Below are 21,598 nucleotides of genomic sequence, written 5' to 3'. Positions count from 1 at the left end.
GGCTGTCTTTTTTAACTCATAAAATATAAATAACATAAAGAATGTAATTGATTTTAATTACCTTTGGATAATTGCATTTTACTACATTAGAGGATTAGTAATCCACCTACTTGTATCTCATAAAATTATCAGAGCAGCATTTCATTTTAAGTACCATTAGCTGCAGAAGTATTGAGGCACATTTGCCTTCCTAATGGTTATTGTATGTATTCTGTGTTCAGCACATCATTTAGAATATCCAGGTAGGCCTTACACCATCTCTGATTAGTAAACAGGTAAATAATTTTTAAAGCAGGTGGCTGTTATCTTCAGAAGAGAAAAAAGCTAACTCCTTGGGCATCTTACTTCTTCAATAGAAATAGTGTGGGGATATAAGATTCTCTTGGAAAGAGAGAAATCTTGGTCTCAGTGTAGCCAATTATGTTTGCAGTAAGAATAATCACTTAGGAAATCTGCATTATCATGAACCAGACAATTATGGTGGACCCATTTCTTGCAAGTCATCTCAAATTAGTCCAACATGAGATGGAGACCTGATGGGTAAGCCATTCTCACCAGTTTCTAGTTAGGGGGACCCTTTATTGCCCTCTCCCTAATAACTATTCTCATCCTTCACACAAATAAGAGACACCTAAATGTTAAATTTAGAAAAATTAAGTTTCTCTAATCCATTCTTTACTGTATATATATATATATATATATATATATATATATATATATGCAAATTCTAGGAACTATAATGGCAGGGACTTAAAGGTGCACACTCTAGGTTAGAAGTCAGCCTCTTGACAGAGTAGTCCAGGATCACTGATAAGCTATAAATTTTTCTTTGAGCTTTTATCTTTTCCTGTTGTTAAATAAAGTGAAGTATACAAGATGTCATAAAAGCACCACTAAGCACATGAAGCAACAGATGTAAAATTTTTCTCACACACATCAGGTGCTTGGTCACAGGTAATTACTGTTGAGTTTGAAGCTTAATAACAAAATCACAGTCACATATGCAGACAAGAATCCAGGTCCCTGAGTTATAAATCCAGCATCATTTCACTAAAGATTACCACAGAGTTATTTATTACCAAGTGGTTTTTACAAACACTGCCGTTGGGTCTTATGCTTAGCTGGTTTTCTAAAATCAGGGACCCCCCCTTTCCCTAATAACAGACTTGATAAAGAAAACTTGAAACCAGGCCTTTTGGAATGTAGCTTAATTGATAGAATGATTAACTATTAACCATGAAGCTGAGTTCAGTCTCCACCATCACATAAACATGAATGGGAGTCCATGCCTGCAGGTGAGAAATGGGAGAGCATAAGTTCAAGGTCATTCTAAGCTGCATCATGAGTTCATGACCAACCTCTATATGATCTTGTCTCAAAAAAAAATGGCAAAACTGTATGACTGTGTCATCTCTAGTTCCAGCACTAAAGGTCTGAGAGGATATTCTATACATTCTGTCACTGGTAGGTGAGTTTTCATAGAATACTTTTCCCTTTATGAAAGAATAAATATATATCTCACTGCAAAACAACAAAGATTGTTGCAAAACACAGCGAGGCTTCAACAGACCAAAGCTCAGATAAATAAAGAAACAATAGAATATCCATATAACAAAGGCTTGGAGTTGTCCTGTAAACAGGATCATTCTAAATCGTCCAGGCCATCGTTTGTACCTTTTGTCAGAGATATTTTCCAAGGAAAATTAAATGTTAAGCCCATAAAAAAAATGATCTCCTAAGACTTTTTCTCATCCCTCCCATGTGTTAACACCTTGTTAGTTTCTTAGCACAGAAACCTTGAAATCACTGCTGATATATTTCTTTACCTACATTCTTTCTCAGTCCTATCACTAAAAATGGTTCCATTTTATTCCATTTTCCAGAAAATCACTCAAGGTCATAGATTTCTCAAATGCAACTCTTCTTCTTCAACAAAATAATAGATACTATGTGTTTCATGATGACAATTATCATCAAATATCACCAATATTTTATATATATTTCATCTGACCATCTAAACATCTAAAGAGATAGTGGTATATTACTCAGTTAAAAAATTCTTAGAAAAGTCAAATAACTTGTCCAAAGTCATGGGGGCTAATGAATGGAGTAATGGAACAGGAATCCAGGCAAGGGAGCTTTACCTGAAGAGTTTTGCCTCTGGACTCCAGCAAGTGAAACACCACATCTCTCTCCTCCACACATGATTATTCATCAGTGCTCTCTAGACATCACTGCTAATGATAATCTACTCCAGAGCCTCTTAGTAATTGAAATACTACTGGTTCTTTGGTTTTAGGAAGCATCCCCCGAGTTCTCCTGATCATTTTGATCTTTGCTTACTCAGTCAATTCTGTAAAGGTTCATCTTCTGCCTAGATTAGTGGTTAGGCTCATGAATAAGACAAACAGGATTCCAAATCCTAGTTCTGTAACTCACCATGTCACTCTGGATGTTATGTAAATGTGTTGATACTCAAGGTACCTATGTGTAAGAAAGAGGATGATTCTAATGCCTTGCTTTCTTTTTGTTGAAATTAATGAGATATGTGAAGAAGATTCTCATGATGACTGACACACAGCTATTTTCATTTTATGCCATCATGTGGTTCTGGATGGAAGATGTAGCTCAGTTGTAGAGCTTCTTCAAAATATTTTTATTTAAATATTTAAGTTTATCCTAGTTTTGAACTAATGTAAACATTAGATTTTAAAAGAAAAAAGTCTTATTTTACTTTTGTGTGCTTTGAAGTTTGTGAGCCAATGCTAAGTAAGAACTGATTGACTCAGAAAGCCTATTAAGTGTGTAGATGAATAAAACACTAAAAGAAAAGACAATTGGGACCAAACAGGGATGGATTCTATATAAAACCTTTCATTCACTTATAAAAAACAGAATTAGCTATTTGAAAATCACCAACTCTCCCACCCAGTGTTGTGTTTGTTTGTGTATGTATGTAGAATCAATGTATATTTGAAGGGCAGAAAACAAACCTGGCCATCCACTTGTTGTTGTTGTTGGTGTGTGTGTGTGTGTGTGTGTGTGTGTGTGTGTGTGTGTGTGTGTGTATCTGTCTCTCTCTCTCTCTCTCTCTCTCTCTCTCTCTCTCTCTCTCTCTCTCTTGTGTGTGTGTGTGTGTTTGTGTGTTGGGTTTACAGTCACATGGAAGGAGAGGGTATATGCTCGATTGCCATTTAGCAAGCCCCAATGCATCTCACAGTTCTGAGTTTACAGGCAGACTAAGCTACCTGGACATACCCAGTTTTTTATGTGAGTGCTGATATCTGAGCTCAGAATCTCACAGTTGTACAGCAAGCACTTTTTAACACATTAAGCCATCTCTCCAATCCTGTAATCTGTTTTTTTGAGAAAGTGTCTCTCATTGGCTGAACATAACAACTAGGTCTCCCTATCTCTACCTGCATGCTTGACTTTTAAAAATAGGCTCTGGAAACCCAACCAGGGTCCTTATGTTTGCATAGTAAGTACTTTATCTAACAAGAAATCACAACAGTTCTACATTCTCATTTTTAATCTACATGTAGGATAAAATGCTTTGAGCATTCCAGATGTACATTAGAAAAGAAGGGAAAACAAAGACTGATTCTAGAGGATACAAAAGAGAATTAGACTTGCACTAAGGGGTGACTGAAAAGAGAATTACAATACAGCTGGCTGACTGTACTGTTCTACATTTGAATAGTGTCAAAGATGAAAAACACATAGTGATTAAAAAGACTTAGCTTCATTGTGTCTCCAGTTTCTGATGCAAGCACATAAATGTCCTTTTATTGGTAGGTTTCGAACCTGGGCCACGGCATGACAGATGGAAGGAAATGCGGCAGTGGCAGTGGGCCCAGGGGTAGAGAGAGCTTTTATAGGGAAAAACCACAAGCCAGGAATTTGGCAACTTGGGACTGGGTAGAAGGGATATGGGGCAATGTGATTTTTTTTTTTTAAACTATTGGGGTTAGACTTTTTGGTAGGGAACCACAACTTGCTGGGCAGGATTATCTGGGCTGCTCAGCAGGATTATCTAGATATCTTCAAGGGCCCATAAACCACAGTCAGAATGTCTGCAGGATCATACTGTTCTGTATCCGTTCGAGTTGTCATGGCACATTCCTGAGGTCCTTCCTGGAACTTAGTACAGTGGGTGGTTTAAGATAACGGCCCTTCCCTAAGATGGGGGTCTATATTGGCTTCACAGTAAAAACACATTTTCTGAAAGAAACATTTTCCTTAAAACATATTTTCATGGGCTGGAGAGACAGCCCAGCAGTTAAGATCATTGACTTTTCTTACAGAGAACCCAGTTTCAATTCCCAGCACCCAAATGGAAGTTGATAACTGTTTGTAACTCCAGTTCCAGGGAATCTGACATCAAATCTGGCCTCCACAGGCACCAAATATGCATGTTGTACATAGACATTTATACAGGCAAAACATATATATAATAAAAATAAAAAAGTCTTTTAAAAACTTAAAAAAATGATTTTTAAAATGTGTTTCACTTATATGCATTTGATTGGTTCTAAAACATTATAGTTTTGCTTTAATGTAGTAACTAGTTGTAGTAACTCAAAATTGAAATTGAGGAGGTGCTTATTTTAAAATGTGACATTCTCAGAATTCTCCAAAGACGTTCCTTTCCTTTGCTAAAATACATAGGAAAGGTGTTATTCAGTATCCCCATTCTTCAACCATCCTAAGGTTTGATGAAGATGATCAGGCATATTTTGGAAGCAACATAATGCCATTGTTGTAAAGTTGAGTCCCAAGGGAACCTGTAGAGATTCCCAGGTTTATTTGTGTCTCAGAAGAAAAAAAAGTACCAGGGACACAGGCCCATAGATCATTTGTCAGAGTAAATGACATGACAGGAACAAAGACAGCACAGCAAAATAACACTAAGTTGGTGTTTCCTCACCCCAATGCCAGTTCTTGACCACCCTCACTTAGAGCTATTCAACTACCAGTCTTGTCAATCCATCATGTTTAAGATCCATCTTTTTCAAGGACAAAAAACTCTACAATAACACTTTAGATTGTGGAAATTAGCATGCATTGCCCTTTTAAGTGGTCAAACAGGTAAAATTTGTTATAGGACATTTGGAATGGCTTCAGGCTAAAAAGCCTTTGAATTTTGCTAAGTGATAATATAGGTCAGGTGCTGGCTGTTAGTATTCGTTGCAATGACTTGAACTGTTGGCTTCAGAAAACATTTAGGGGCTTTCCTTTATGCTTCTGAGATTTTATCAGCCTCAGACACAGACTTAGTCACTTAGGATTTGGGCTGTGTGAAAGTAAATAACGGAAAAATAGGCTGTGTGTTAGCCTGCATCAAGATTTAAGAGGAGACAAACAATAAACACAATTAGAGAGAATCCAGATGCTTAGGAAGGCTGGCAGGACAAACAGCTCTCCAGTAAGTCTAAACAAAACTCTTAAAAGCAAGGCCCTATCATAGACAAAAGAAGAGGAGCTTTCAATTAGACAGCTTTTTAATTAGTTAACTGAAACATCAGGATCACAACAGCACAATTCTCACAATACTCTTTTCTTCCTCAAGGTTGCTGATTTTTCAACTCACTCAGAGAAAACTTGTATGTCTCCTGTGTTATGCTCATGCTAGTCTGCCCATTGATAGGCTTCAATTACCTTCTAGGTTTATGGAGATAAGTATAGGCAACAAGTGGGACATATGTGTCCAGTCCATAGCTGCCCCTGGGTAGATTTTGTTTAGAAATCCTCACTTGTGAGCTGTGTTTTAGGAATTCAGCAGCTGTCCAGCTGACACCTGCTGCAGCTGGATGGAGTCAACTGACTTGACTGACTGAACTCTTGCAACCTGATCACCCAACAGAATTGTTGCTTTATGGTAAGAAGAGTAAATATCCATCTCTATGGCCAGATGTGTTGATATTTTATTTGTGCACCCCAATAAAGCTTATCTGAAGATCCAAGGAAGAAGCCAGCCAATATAGTAAACATAGAAGTCAGGCAATGGTAGCACACGCCTTTAATCCTAGCATTTGGGAGGCAGAGGTCCATTCAGTTCTCTGTGACTTCAAGGCCCCACTAGGAACAGAGCCAGACGTGATGGCACATGCCTTTAATCCCAGCACTAATCATGGAGGTCTGGATCTCTCAGTTTTTATACCAATATCTGGCTCCAGGTTTTTTATTAATAAGAGCAGTTCATCTTATAGCCAGGTGTTGCAGCAAAGGCCTTCAATCCCAGCACTTGAGAGGCAAGGCAGTCGACTCTCTAGGAGTTCCAGGACAGCTAGGGCTGTTACACAGAGAAAACCTGTCTTGAATATATATATCCATCTCTATGACCCAAAATGGCACAGAACTTATAGATTGTGCTTATACATCTCAAAATAGAGAAGATTGGCCTTAACTTAAATTCCTTGAAAAAGTTTTAACTTGCTTAAAGATGCAGGGCACCTAATATATACTCATTGTTGGAAAATATTTTTATTTAATTTGAGAAAAATTGGATCACATTTCTTTCATGACAGTCTGAAGAAATACGTATATGCTATGTGCATAGTAGAATCCATGTAACAATACTACTGACACAATCAGATTTTGTGACAAATTAAATGCTTTCATTCTGTGTATATTTATAGTTCTTACTGTACATAGAATTTCAAAAGAGATGAAATACCTCTTTGATATCTCTGTCAGTCATTTCCAGTGGCCCAACATCATTCACCCTTCTAGTAGTCATTAACAAGCACTTATCACTTGTCACTTATGATTAAGTATATTTTCTGTGAGTTGACTTGATTGATAATATTGCTTGACTCCAAAATGTACCTGCTCTATGCCTTAAATTCCTGTAGCTTTGTGTCATCACTTTCTCAATTTAATGAATTAATTTGAACAAAAGCCATGTTTTAGTATGAAATCCAACAAGAGAAATAGAAATGTGTTTTTTACAAGTACAGTACATATATTTCAAATATTTCCAACAGGATTACCCAGATAGTAACTTCACTTAGTAGATCTCCCTGAATGTTTCTCTAATTAATTCATGAATATGGAGAAGACTAAATTATATTTTCTCTACTTGGCTAGTTTGTCATTGCTGAATGGAACATAAAAAGTCTCACCTCGGCTGAAACATCTCCAGATTTTCCTCGGTAGGGAATTTCATATGCCTGCATCTGATGCTTAGTGAGTCCTGCCGACTTCTCAGCAAGTTCCCTCCAGCTTCTTCCAAGCTTAACAGCTGAGGTCAATATAACAGCCTCTTGGATAAGACGTGCCACTAACGCTTGGCAATCCATCTTTAGCAGAGCCTGCAGCAGCAAGTATACATCATACTTAGATACAACTCATTGACTTTTTTCTTTAAACTACAATTTTCATTATGTTTTCTAGAAATTGGAATTCCTTTACTCACCACACATATAGTTGAGGTTTTCAAACTCAGAACAGTGATTTATATTTAAGAAAATTGAACAAGTAATCACAGTGATCATATATACTAGAATTAGGGGAGTATTATTATAGCCTCAGTAGCTAATTATGGAATCATGGGTAAACCATGATTAATATATGTCTTAATGCCTTTAACTACTAATGGAACAGTATCAACTGTTTTATCAGACTCCAGCAGTTGATAATCTCTGAATCTACAGGTAATTACTCACTCCCCTCAAAACTTATTCCTTGCCTTAACAGAGGATTAACACAGATCTATTTCAGTAAAATGTGATTTAAATTTTTCCTAGAATCCTGTTTATTGAATAAACACATGCTGCTCCTTTAATTTTGAACAAAGCTACAGATGTTTCTGAATTTAAATCATCTGCCTTCCTTACCACTAACATGATGCTGGTAATGTAAGCCACAAGGTAATAAAGCAAATGCTCTCCTACAATGTGAAAGTGGAATGCTACTAGATTCCCTTTCTTCGTTTATTGCACTCTTGAGCTTTCTTTCTGACTATTTGTTTCAGGTGAGTATAAGAGTTTCTTTTATGCTTTGAGTATATTTTTTAAAATATATGAATAGATACATGTATCTATGCAAATAAGTCTGTAAACGTGCTTGGAAGTCCTGTATTAAGTAAGAGTACCTAGGAGTTTTATCTATCCATATGAAAGAGTAAATAAAGTTAAATTAATTGAAAAAGGCACTAATTAAAATCTACCATGTCTATCCTCATGAGATCTACAGTTAAAAGGACAGTTCATGGACTCTAGACACTAGTTTTATTGACTCCTCTTTTTATACTGACAGTGGCGGCCCCAGTGAGAAGCAATACCAAGTCAGAAGTCCTGCAAAGCACACTTGAGTTTTTGTGGCACGGCTTTACAATGGCAAAGTACAATTTCATAAGAAGTATTTGATATACCATTGTAATGCTTTGTATAATGGATATGGAGACAATACCATTGTACCTAATCTTTTAGAAGTAAGGTAAAAGCACATGCTGAAGGGCTTTCAGAAATGTCACATATTAAGTAGACAAAAGCATTCACTCTTTATTTCTCAACTTGACCCATCAAGACAGAGTAAGAAAAATTTACACTTAATGAAAAGGTTGTTTGAAGATACAACTCTATACCACAGAAGGGTCAATAGTTTGCTAACAGATGGCCAAGCCTAAGCCTCTTTTAGAAGGATGTCCTGATGGTACTACTAAGGCTTAGTATTAGTTGTTTGGTCCATTATGTCCCACTCTCTTGAATTGGGTCTCTATCAGCATTGTCTAATCAAGATATTCTATGATTTATTATGCCCTCCCCAAACTACAGGTATGATCAGACCTGACTTATTTTTAGCTACAAAGAAAAGAAAGTAACATTTTGTTTGTAATTTTTTCAATCTATGCTGAACAACATCTGGGTTACAAAAAGAAGCTACTACAAAATGAATGTGTAGCTTATACTAAGCAGGACAGCTTCTAGTGTTCAGTCATCTGGGCCCACAGTCAATGAGAACACAGCATCTCATAATAAAACTGTCTACTTGCCAACTAGATAGCTCTCAAGTTTTACTGCTTTTGGTGCCATTGTAGAATCATTTCTTGAACATATAAATTATTATTAATGTCACAGATTGAATTCATTCACCATTTTTTCTTTGCTGTTTTCAGCTTTATTAAAACTTACTTCTTAACATGTCTCTGCTCACTGCCTCAATCATCATTTTCATACTTACAGGCACTGTTTTCATAATTATGCTGGTCAGTAAACTTACTAACATGTACTTACAAAAACATTTTATGTTGTAGAATATTATTTTAAGATGTGTTACATTTGTTTATGCTGTGGAATATTTAATGATGCAAAGATGTGTTGCATTCTTTTATGCTGTATTTGTTTAACTCTGGAAAGTGTAGCAGGAATCTTATTAATAAAATCAAACTTGAGGCCAGTTATTGGGGTGAATGCTGGAAGATCAGAGAAGTAAAACAAGCCACAGCTACCTCACCTGGCCAGTTCCTCAGCTGGTCTTGTTTCCTCAGACTGGAAGCTTCTGAGTCCTCACCCAAATGAATCTCAGCTGAACTGTGCTGCTCAAAGCCTGAAAGCTTAACCAGCCAAATGCTTCTAGTTTCTGGTCTTCGGGCCTTATGTATCTTTCTACTTTATACCATCACTCCCTGGGATTAAAGGCTCACTTTCTTGGGATTAAAGGCATGTGTCACCATGCCTGGCTGTTTCCAATGTGGCCTTGAACTCAGAGATCCAGAGGGATTTCTGCCTCTAGAATGCTAGGATTAAAGGCGTGTGCTACCTGTGTTACTTTGCCTGTCTAAAACACCTGATTGGTCTAATAAAGAGCTGAATGGCCAATAGCAAGGCAAGATAAAGGATAGGTGGGGCGGGCAGACAGAGAGAATAAATAAGAGAAGAATTTTGGGAAGAGGAGCTCAAGGAACAGGAAAAGAAGGAGAAGAAGATGTCAGTGGCCATCCACCCAACCACTCAACCACCCAGACAGCCATGGAGTAAGAGTGAAAGTAAGATAGATACACAGAAGTAAGAAAGGGAAAAATCCCAGAGGCAAAAGGTAGACAGGATAATTTAAGTTAAGAAAAGCTGGCTAGAAAGAAGTAAGGCTAAGGCCAGACATTCATAAGAAATAATAAGCCTCCATGTGTTTTATTTTGGAACTGGGTGGCAGGACCCCTAAAAGAACAAGAGTAAAAAAACAACCAATAACAATTTTATGCTCCCCAACACACCATTTGAAGATTGTATTAGCATTATAGCATTTAGGAAGTATTGGCTACCTTCACACATTCATATTTTAATCTTTAGAGATGTCATCTTGATATTTTGTTACCATAACATTGAATTTCTGTTTTAAATCCAATTATTTATAATTCTCCACAAGGCTTTTAACTGGGATAAATACATGCTACAAAGAGTTGATCCTTGAGAATTCTATTAGAATATTAAATATAGTGTTAGCAGAATCATTGTTGGGATCATGAGTTATTACATACAGAAGAACATTAAACTGATGAAATAATGGATAATACTTATGTGTTTGAAGGAAACAAATATTGAAAAATGAGCCTCTAGTAAGGCCAGATCTTTTTGTTTGTTTGTTCTTCTTTACTTTCATGTTATGGAGCTCCTATGATATTTGAAAGGCTATCTAAATATTTGAGAAAAGAAGAGTTAATCTCTTAAATTTAAAGGAAAGGGCCCAACAAAAATACAACCTTTAAACCCTCTTAAAAGATGATCCTTGCAGACCTATTTTCTGAGAAAATCATGATTGACTCTCAAATAATGAATCCAATGCTATGACCTTGTAGGAAAAGTTCCCAGGGACTTCAATGTACTTATGACTACTAGTTTTCATGTTTGTTATAAATATCATCAAGTTCTCTAAATGAATTATTACAATCAACCAATACTCACCACAATAAGTTCATAAAGAAACTTTCTGGTACTTCTGTCTTCATGGCAATCTTCCTTTAACTTCTTGACAATGTAAGAAACCCTTTCTTGTTCCTTGTATGCTTGAATTTGATCAAAATCTTCCTGTGCCAGATGTGAGTAGCCCAGGACATTAGCTAAAACTTTCCAGTCATGAATGTTTTCTGACACCAGGGTCAATACAACAGAGTATATATAAGTCAGATTTTTAAATGGCAAGGCAATTTGCTCCAAAAGATTCTTGGTTGTCAAACTGCCATCAGACAGAGACATCACTTGCTCTTTGGAAATCACTTTGACATTTTTGCAATGCACAAGTCCAACCTTACCTCGGAGGACTCCTACATACCATTCTTTCACTTTGGATTGTCCGATGGCTCTTACCGTGCCTTCTCCAAGAAGGGCAACTGTATCCCCCTTTAAATAATCAAGTAAGTAGTCAGTCCTACTTTGCCTCAGGACTGTCTTCAGTGTGACCCCATAATTGGTAAAGTTCATTTTTTTATCTTGGAAAGTGGGGTACTTAACAAGCCCTGCTGATAACAAAGGCACTCTCTTGCCTTCTCTCTCCTTCTGGAAATGGCTCTGAAGATGTGAGAGCCTTTTTAGGTTTGGGGCTGGCTCAGGTGAAGTGACCAAAAATTGTGTGACTGGTGCTCCCCTGGGAGGCCCCACATGAACCCTGAAAACAAACAAGTGCGTCTCTCTGTGGTCAACTAAAGAAAAGGACACTTGTTGGTGAACTACTGCACCTGCTTCCAGTTGCCTTTGTGCGATTATTTTCCTTTCTCTCTCTACCTTTACTTCAAAATCAGGATCACATGATGAAGCTGAAATAATTAAATCTTGTGGCTTGTCAAGTAAAAATGAATGCTTCCCCCAGAGATGAAATACTACCGGAGAAACGTTTTTCCCACCCTTCCTAATGTCAGAGACTGTAAACTTTCCTGGCACATAGTTGTGTCCACAAACTGTGAAAACAGCAGTAAAACTTGGATGGATATATTTGGGTCCATAGATTCCAATGGAGGTAGTTTTGTGAATATAATCCCAAATAGTAGCCGCTGGTGGCTGAATGGCCTTAGCTTGCACAGCTATGACTATGTACATTACAGGGCTCAGATCAAGAAACTTTGCTTGAATTGTGTCTTTGTAGAAATAACAGTTGTTTAGTGCTTGGAAAGGGCCTTCTCTGTCCAGGCTGTGTAAACACACCATTTCTGTCATGACTTGGCTCAGAGGATCTATTTTCACTTCTGCTCCAATTTTCATCTCCAGCAAAATAGCTTCCATAGTCTTCAGGTTGCTTAACCTGATTTCTAACAGAGGGCTTACAGTACAGGAGAGATCGTGGTTCAGCTTTGGCGGAGGATCCAGAAATGCTCTCAGAGATATCTCCTGGAATTCTCCTACAGCTACATGTCCTTGGGGTACATGAACAGTGATATCTGAGTCAGGTAACTGGACTGATCCTCCGTGATGGTTTAATTTACAAACTGCAATAGTCTCTGCAATTTGTGTTTGAGCCCACCCAGGACTCTGATTAACCATATTCAGATCCAGGCAAGAGCGGGCCAGCTGACGTTGACTTAGCCAAGCCATTTTATATGCTTCTCGGTCATTTTGAAGCCATTCTAAGTCTTGTATTAGGATCTGGTCAGAGCTATGTATACTTTGATGAGTATGTGTTGCATCATCTAAGATGTCTAGGAGTTCTGAAACACTCTTAGATCTTTCTGACTTCCTTGAGGAAGATAGCCTAAGCAACTGATCCATGTCAAGTTCATCACCAGAGGAATCAAAAGCATTCCCTGTTTCTATTTGTCTTAAAAAAAGAAAAGGATCCTCCTTCAAAATGGACATATTATCTCTCTTTTGGTTATTTCTTAGCTGAGTGATGTCATCCAAAAATGGGTTCGAGGCAGACAGCTCATTCCAGAATGGATTTGTAGCTTTTACAGCATTATCACCATGGTGAACAAAAGCATCTGGCCAGTTGTGAGGAAAGCCAAGCTTCTGGCATGCTTGATATTTAAACAAAAATAAAGCAAAAAATAAATAAATAAAGTGGGAGTCTGAGATACAACCATGATTGATTTACTCATACTTTAAAAATTCAAAACTTACTTTAGGTTTTGATTTTTAAGGCTGCTGTCCACTAAAAGCTCAGTAGTAAATCATATCAATTTGTTTATAATGAGGAAAAGGGAATTTTATACCAAGTTATTTTGAGTACAGGTACATTAATTTTATCTTAAGGTATCATGAAATATAAAGTGAATGAATGTTGAGTATAGTAGATAATTACATATAACAACACACTAATAATGTATTTAACACATTTACTTATACTTACATAAAGTTATGCCTAATTATTTTATGTTTCATTTACCTAAACTCCTGAAAAAACAGCCAACATCCAGAGTTTTCTAAACTTTGAGCTGTTGGTCTCATTATGTCCAAAGGATTAATTTGATGTCTTTCTTTTCAAATAATACCTAATGTCAAACATATCCATACATACTTGAAATAGTTTTCTAAACAATCTTCTAAGTTAAAGTTATCATTAATTATTCATTTTCTGGTAACATTGTATTAATAAATTTAACATTACTGTAGCATGAATTGTTAGATGGTCTTATTAATAAGAACAAATCTGAGCCAGGCAGTGGCGGCGCATGCATTTAGTCCCAGCACTCAGGAGGCAGAGGCAGGCAGATCTTTGTGAGTTCGAGGCCAGCCTGGGCTACCAAGTGAGTTCCAGGAAAGGCGTAAAGCTACACAGAGAAACCCTGTCTCGAAAACCAAAACAAAACCAAAAACAAACAAACAAAAAAGAACAAATCTGGTGGCTAGTTATTGGGGTGAACGATGGAAGATCAGAGAAGCAGAACAAGCCACAGCTACCCCACTTTGCCAATTCCTCAGCTGATTCTGTTTCCTCAGACTGGAAGCTTCTGAGTCCTCATCCGGAATGAATCTCAGCTGAACTGTTTCTCAAAAGCCTAAAAGCTTAACCAGCCTATTTCCTGGTTTTCATGCCTTATATACCTTTCTGCTTTCTACCCTCACTTCCTGGGATTAAAGGTGTGATTCACCATGCCTGGTTGTTTGCAATGTGGCCTACAGAAATCCAGACAGATTTCTGCCTCTGGAATGCTAGGATTAAAGATGTGAGTGCCACCATTATCTAGCCTCTGTATCTAGTGGCTGTTCTGTTCTCTGACCCAAGATAAGTTTATTAGGGTGCACAATATTTTGGGGAACACAATACCACCACACATTACATTTTGTATGTGTGTGAAAGACACATTGGGAAAACCAGATTGACAGTGAAGTTACTGCCTGCAGGAATTCACTGGACTTTATGGGATTCCACTAGAAACAGAAACTTTATTATGTCTCTGGAAAGGGCTTGAAGAGCACATAAAAACTTTCTCAACACATCCCATAGCATCAAGGTTATTTTATGTTCAGAGAGGCTTCTATTTGGCTCTTTCATAGAAACTACTAGTCACAACCGTGAAGGCTCTGTGTGTTTGCTGCTGCCCCAGGCACAATGAAAGCCATCATGCACAACTGAGTTATCTGAAGTTTTCTGGAAACAAGAGTTTCAGAAAACTGTTACTTCCTTCCCCCTGCCCCCGATATTTATAGAACATTTATTTTGCTTTAAGTGAGTTATGCAGCCGGGCGGTGGTGGCACACACCTTTAATCCCAGCACTCGGGAGTCAGAGGTAGGTGGATCTGTGTGAGTTTGAGGCCAGCCTGGTCTACAGAGTGAGTTCCAGGAAATGCACAAAGCTACACAGAGAAACCCTGTCTCAAACCCCCATTCAAAAAAAAGTGAATTATGCTACTTATTAAAAAGTATAAGATGGATTTTGAAAAACAGAAATAGTATTTCTCTTATTACCACACACCCTCAATCCTTCCACTCCAATTCTCTCAAAACTCATTTTTCCCCTCTGATATCTGCTTCATGAAGATTATTAGGCTGATTCTGTCTCTGCTTTTTTCCATTCAAGTTTACAACATTTGCAGGAAGTACTATTCATTTATTAATGAATTTGTGCCTCCTTATGATATTTATCATAATCTGCAAGTATTCTTTATTTATTTGTGTGTGTGTGTGTGTGTGTGTGTGTGGTGCATGTGTGTGTATGTGGTATATTTGTGTGTATGTGGTACATATGTGGGTATATGGTGTATGGTGTGTGTGTGTGTGGGTGTGTGTGTGGGTGTGGTGTATGTGTATGTGTGGTGCGTGTGTGTGTGGTGCATGTGTGTGTATGTGTGTGGTGCATGTGTGTGTGTGTGTGTGGTGCATGTGTGTGTGTAGTATATGTGTATGTGGTGTATGTGTGAAGTGTGTGTGTGTGTGTGTGTGTGTGGTGCATGTGTGTGTGGGGGGGAATGTGCATACAATTACATCTCTCTTTGAAGGTCAGAAGTTGACATTAAGTGTCTCCCTCTATCACAGTTATCACCTTATTTTGTGAGAGAGGGTCTCTCCTTGAACCTGGAGCTCACTTGCCACACTTGCTGGGCAGCAAGCTCCAAATCTGCTTGTCTTTGATCCCCTAGTACTAGAACTACAGATGCTTACCCCATGCCTGGCTTTTAATGTATACTGGCAAAATAAAGCCTTGTCCTCGTGCTTAACTGGAAAGCACTTTACCCACCAAGGCATCTCTCTAGCCCATATTAGTGTACTTTCTTAAGAAAACATTTATCTTTAATGATATTCTATTTGTGACAGCACTTGTACTTGATAGTTTTGTAAATCTTCTATAGCACTTTTTAGAGGCAAACATTTCTCATGTATAGGAAATGATTTGACTTAATTTCACAGAAATATTACCATATTATAAATTTTTGTACCTGTAATATTATGATTTTTTGAGAGTGTTGAGGCTTCCATGTCAACCAAATTTCCTTCAGATCTACTTCGAGCAGTTCCTCTTGGCCAGCGGTAGGCTCTTTCACTGATTAGCATCTTGCCACCTACAAAGCAATTAGAGGCATATTTATTGTAAGCACATATAAGTAAGTTGGCAGAGGAAACAATCTAAAAAATAATGGTCATTCATCCTTAAACAGAAAACTTCATGTAAGAATATCTACACAGAGCTGGGCAGTGGTCACCCATGCCTCTAATCCCAGCACTACAAAGCAAGTTCCAGGACAGCCAGAGCTGTTACACAGAACACAGGTCTCTGCTTCTGGTAAATATCCTGAAATGAGTGTTATCACATTTTTGAAAAATGCCAATTCTAGATTAATCTCAAACAAAGAATTTACCCTGGAAATGCCTTCATTAGTGAGTCAATACAAAACAATCAATGAATGTCTCAAAGATAAGAGAAAGAATAATAAATTGACACTTAAATAATTTCTCATTACTAGAAAATCAAACTAATCTCAAAATTCCCAAATTCTTCTACATGTCCAATGCAATCCCATGAAAAGTTACATTAGATATATATTATATGTATATGAGTATGTTTGCAACTTTCCCTTTTATTTTTAATTGAAAAATCAAAATTGTATTTATCATACAAAGTATGCTGTGTTTGAAACATGTTGTTTAAAAACACGTTTCTGTCATTGAAAATGCCAAAGACAAATGTTAAAGATAATCCAGGTAATACTCATTGACTACCAGCTATCAGCATTTATTATAAATGTGTGCTAAGTAATACAATGTGAAATCAGAACAGAAATATACCAAGGATACAGAACTGCCACCTCAGAAGGAGTCTCATACTCATATAAAATCTTGATATCCACCTGACTGAGGCAGCCATGAAGAGCAATGTAGGAGTCATGAATTATTCATTGTCAGTGTCAAAAAAACCAACAATATCTTATATCCCTTTCTGAAGTCTTCCTATGTAGCCCTGGCTGGCCAATAACTCACTGTGTAAACCAAGCTGGACTTGAACTCAAAGAGGTCCATTTGCCTTTGCCTTCCAAGCACTGGGACTGAAGGTATTCACCACAGATGGTATGAGGGGGAAAATGGGAAAAAAATGGGGGAGGGGACTGACCAGGGAATGAGGGAAGAAAGGCAATTCAGAGAGGAGGAAGAAGTAATACTAAAGCTGTTTGAAAAGGCCATAGGAAATCATATTATTTCATGTTTACTAAAATTATGTATATACAAATTACACAGTATGCAGTTAAAAAGATGTTATGCCACTTATGATGACAATGCTTCCCCAAAATCCATAAACATCTGACAAAACCCCATTGCCAGGCATGGGAAACCTCCTTTTGAGTTGTTGGTCAGAGAAGACCACCCTAAGAATGTAGATTACTGCCATTGCCCTTGGTTTCCTCCTACAAATTGAAGGTAAGATCCTATTGCTGAAGATATCAGATACTTCAGGTAGAGGAGAAACTGAACTGGATCTGACCTGGAAGCCTCCTTCCTGGGTATTAATTCTCATAGTACTACAAGAAGCTACCAAGCTGCCAAAGGGAAAAAAAATGCAATTAAGGTGTAATAGTGGCACTGAGGGTAACTAGCAGCCATCTAACTGGACCTAAGGCCTGCTTAATAGAAGGGAATGCATGCCAGACACTGTAAACCTAGACTACTGAGGCCTCTGACCCTAGAGGAGAACCTACTGCTGCCACTTTCCTAAACCTGTATAATTCCTAACTGCATTCTAAATACTCATCCTTATACTCATAGATAGGTGTAGCTCTCACCCTTCGTCAAAATATGCCTCTTTCTGCAGCAGATGGATGATGACAGAAAGTCAGAACTGGTCAAAATGTAGGGAACAACTGACTATGGGGTACCCACCCCAATAGATATATCTACAACACAACCCCTATGTAACGCAAGGCTCAGAAAACATTTCAGAAGGATGGGTGGGAAGATTGTAAGAGCCAGAGGACCAGGAAATAAGCTTCAAGATAGTGTCTTTTGTATATGACAGGAAAGCTTTACCTGTGAAAGCTCACCAATAATGTAGTCTAAAGAGAAAACCTAGCAAAAAGGGAAAGTGCATATACTCTGGTGGAAGTATTAATAGATACAACCACTTGGAAGTCCATCTGGCAAGATTTGTGAAGATGCTGACAGCCTGGTTTCCAGGGATTTCAATTCCATCCCATTGCTTTTGTTCTTCTAAAATTCTACAGGTGACTAAAGAATTCTGAGGTCTGACAAAGTAGTCTTCCTCAGAACACAACAATTGACTACCCAATATCAAATGGTCATTCCTGAAAACATACATACAAGTAACATCATACAAACTGAGCAATTTAGGAATATATTTGTATATGCATATATATGTAACAATAATTAATAAAAACAATTACATTGTTGTAAATGTAATTCCTAATGTAACAACAAATATGAATTTGAAAGAGAGCAAGGAGGGGTATGTGTGAATGCTTGAAGAGAGGAAAAGGAAGGGAGAAATGTAATTATAATCTCAAAAGTAAAAGAAATATTTTGAAAAGGAGATTATATATGAATGCTTATTAATTATGTAAACACAAACTGAACTTAAATAAATATCTTTTATCACATAAATGGATACATAAATTATGGTATTTTAATATAACAGTACTATTCAACAGTGAAGACAGATAAATTACAGTTAAAAGTATAAACATTATGTTAAGGGTTCTCATTTCCTAAGTGAGAGTCAGATAGTGTTACACATAGCTTTTTCTTGTCCTTGACACTGAGAATGTTTAAGAATCTGATTTTCAGTGGAAAAAATAAGCCTCAAGGTGCTGCAGAGACTGCTGTGTTTGGAGCACTTGCTGCTCTTCCAGAAGACATGGGTTCGAGTCCCAACATTCTTATAATGGCTCCCTGCCATATGTAACTTTAGTACCAGGGCATCCAACACCACCTTCTGGCCTCTGACAGCACTGCATGCACATGGTGCAAAGACGCTGAAACATGTAAAAGAAATTTTTTTCAAGTCCAAGTAACAGGATATGACTAACCTGAAGTAGATGACTGACACAGAAAAGCTTCCTTCCTGATGTCAGAGCAGCACACACACATGGTCACCCAAGACTCCATTTCTCTGTCTTAAAGTTCCTAATGTTGTATCATTGCATCCTAAGACAACCTTCCAGTCCACATTCCAGCAATAGTCCTCTTGTTCCTAATCATGTGCTGCCTATAACTCTTTCAAGTTGACCTTCCTATTTGGCATAATCCTTTTCAGTTACTGACTTCTTTTCAAAAGAAGTTTTTTGGGTTTTGTCATTGTTTTCCCCAGAAGTGGTGATTCATGCCTTTAAAACCAGGTCTTGGGAAGTTGAGGCAGTGGGATTTCTGTGAGGTCAAGGCCAAACTGGATTGCAGAGTAAGTTCCAAGCCAGAGTGAGGTAGGTACCAAGGAAGATATGGCTCACATAAAAACACATTGAAAAAGAAATCAAAAGCCTTTTCTGGCTTTATAATGAGGAATAAAAGAGAAGAAAGGAGAAATAAATGAAAACAATAAAAAAGGAGAGGAAAGAGGGCTTTATCCAAGATGTGGGCAAAAGTATCTTAAAAGGTAGCATACTCAAAAACCTAAATGGTTCAATAACAAACTTTCCTCTTATACAGTAAATTACATTGAAAATTGAGAAAAAAAAATTATGCAATATGCAAATTTCTTTGAATCCTCAAGTTTCCTGGCAGCCCTTTAAAACTTCTGTGGTTGGATTTTACCAAGTATGATGTCCAAAGTTAAAAGTCCTTAGCACATTATAGGCTGACAGAGCTCAATCCTTCAGCAAAATTTAGCAAACTCTAATAAACAAACAAACAAAAAGCTCAGGTCTTTCCATGAAAAGCATTTTCAGAAAGATAAAGTACATTTTAAGTAGAAACCAATTTAACCATCTGTCTGAGCGCTTTCTTCTCTTATGGGGGAAAAGCACAACAAAGGACAATTTACATTCCAAGATTCCTTTGAAATGAATAACCTTCCAAGTTAAAAAAAAAATTAGAATCCATTGAAATAAAACAAGAAGTCCTTACTCACATGGAAAGCACCCCCCGGGTCTTGTGTAGTTATATTAATATTACTGGAGGACCATAACATTTCAGGAAGGGCAAGCACAAGCTCCTTGCTGAAAGATCATAGCATCTTGGGAACACAGGCACAAAGATATTGCTTGTAGTTCATAGATTCATCCTTCAGTCCAGCAACGCTAGTCATCCACTGTCCCTCCACCTGGTTGTTTTAAACCTGTGTACCAGATTCACCTGCAGGTATAATCAAATACAGCCTGCTGGGCTCCGTGTTTCTGCTGCAGAAAGTCTGGGGTTAAGGCTAAGAATCCAAAACAAAGCTGGCCAATGACTGTTATTTTGGTGGGAGGCTCATGCTGGGAGCCACACTCCAAAAACTCCTGTGCTTTCCCAGCTGGCCTCCAGGCTGTTCTCAACAGCCCCTGCAATTCTTCCTGTCCTAATCTTTCAGTATGTACACTTCACCACAGTACTAGGTCCTAAGTCTGGATTAGCATGTGGACAAGGGGAGAGGTGGAATGCGGAAACAATCTAGGTTAGCATGGCAGACAGAAGAGTTTGCCTACTGCAGAGAACAAGGCTTGTTTACCCAGGGTGGCAAAGAGCACTGCCACACTTAATCACTCTCCTATGTTTTCTTGCAGTTTTACTCAAGGGCAGCCATTATCTAAAGCAGCGTTCGTTTTCAGACATCCTCTAGAGAAGCATGAACCCAGGTTTCTAGAAAGAGCAGATGTCCAAAAATCCGTCTCCTATCCACTTAATTTGGATCAGAGGCATTCTGGTGTGTCTTTTACTTATCCTGAACTCTTAAACCCCATTCCCCACCTTTTTCTTAAAGAGCTGATGAGCAAAGTTTTGTCATTGAGTTATTTTGCTAGTAGTACACCAGCCCTTAAGCAACTGGGGAAACTTAAATGTTTCAAGTTTTTTGAGGGGAGAAAAAGGTGGGGAGGGGTGTGGATTTTTTGTTTATTTGTTTGTTTTAAGAACCTGAAAATAATAAAACCAATGCACTTTAAAAGATTTCTTTCTTTAAAAAGGTCAATCTGTTTTCCTCATGCTGGAGATGGAAACAGAGGCCTTGCACATTTTAGGGAAGGGCTCTAGCACTAAGCTATTCCCAGAAGTTTGAAATGTCTACAGTGGTCTTTATATAATGAAAATCAATCAGTATTGTAGAAACCAGAGGTTCAGGATATCTTCATTGGTCTTTGAATGTCTCAGATCCCTGTTATTTCCAAAACCTGCACTGTATTTAATTCTTCCACGGTGTGTTATGCGGCTTTAAAATATAAATTTGTCCATGACCGCTACCACCCTTATAGATGATAACAAACACTAAAATGTCAGGAAAGAAACTGATAGACTAATAGACTTTTATTTTACTTTTAATTGTCAAACGTGCCCAAATAATATTACCTTACCATAAAAATGCAATTGGTATAGAAGACCTGACTGGCTCACAAAGGAATCATTGTCACTGAAGACGTTAACTAGCATGTTAATGGTCTGTACAGTGGTGAGTATGTGGCCTTCTTGGATGTCACCCCTAGGGTACCTTCTGATGTAGATGTACATACCCTAACATCAGCTAGGGAGTAGCTCCAGTATTTGTTAATCTCTGACCATTCTAAGCAAATATTTAATAGGTTTGACAGCCTGATA

The 21,598-nt window shown here is 37.7% G+C and overlaps 1 protein-coding gene across 1 annotated transcript in view; it reads right to left on the bottom strand.

Moving 5' to 3' along the window:
* The window catches only part of Macc1 (MET transcriptional regulator MACC1), an 89,483-nt gene that overhangs the window by 9,427 nt on the left and 58,458 nt on the right, over window positions 1-21,598 (bottom strand). Inside the window, exons 4-6 of the mRNA XM_036206402.1 lie at window positions 15,808-15,930; window positions 10,905-12,946; window positions 7,128-7,316 (exon numbers count right to left, since the gene is read on the bottom strand). Of these exons, the coding sequence (XP_036062295.1) occupies window positions 7,128-7,316; window positions 10,905-12,946; window positions 15,808-15,922 (2,346 nt within the window). The 5' untranslated portion in view covers window positions 15,923-15,930. The remainder of the gene's footprint in view (window positions 1-7,127; window positions 7,317-10,904; window positions 12,947-15,807; window positions 15,931-21,598) is intronic.

This window comes from Onychomys torridus, chromosome 14, assembly GCF_903995425.1.
Source record: "Onychomys torridus chromosome 14, mOncTor1.1, whole genome shotgun sequence".
Classification (NCBI taxonomy): Eukaryota; Metazoa; Chordata; class Mammalia; order Rodentia; family Cricetidae; genus Onychomys; species Onychomys torridus.
This window is presented reverse-complemented; position numbering and strand designations above follow the sequence as displayed.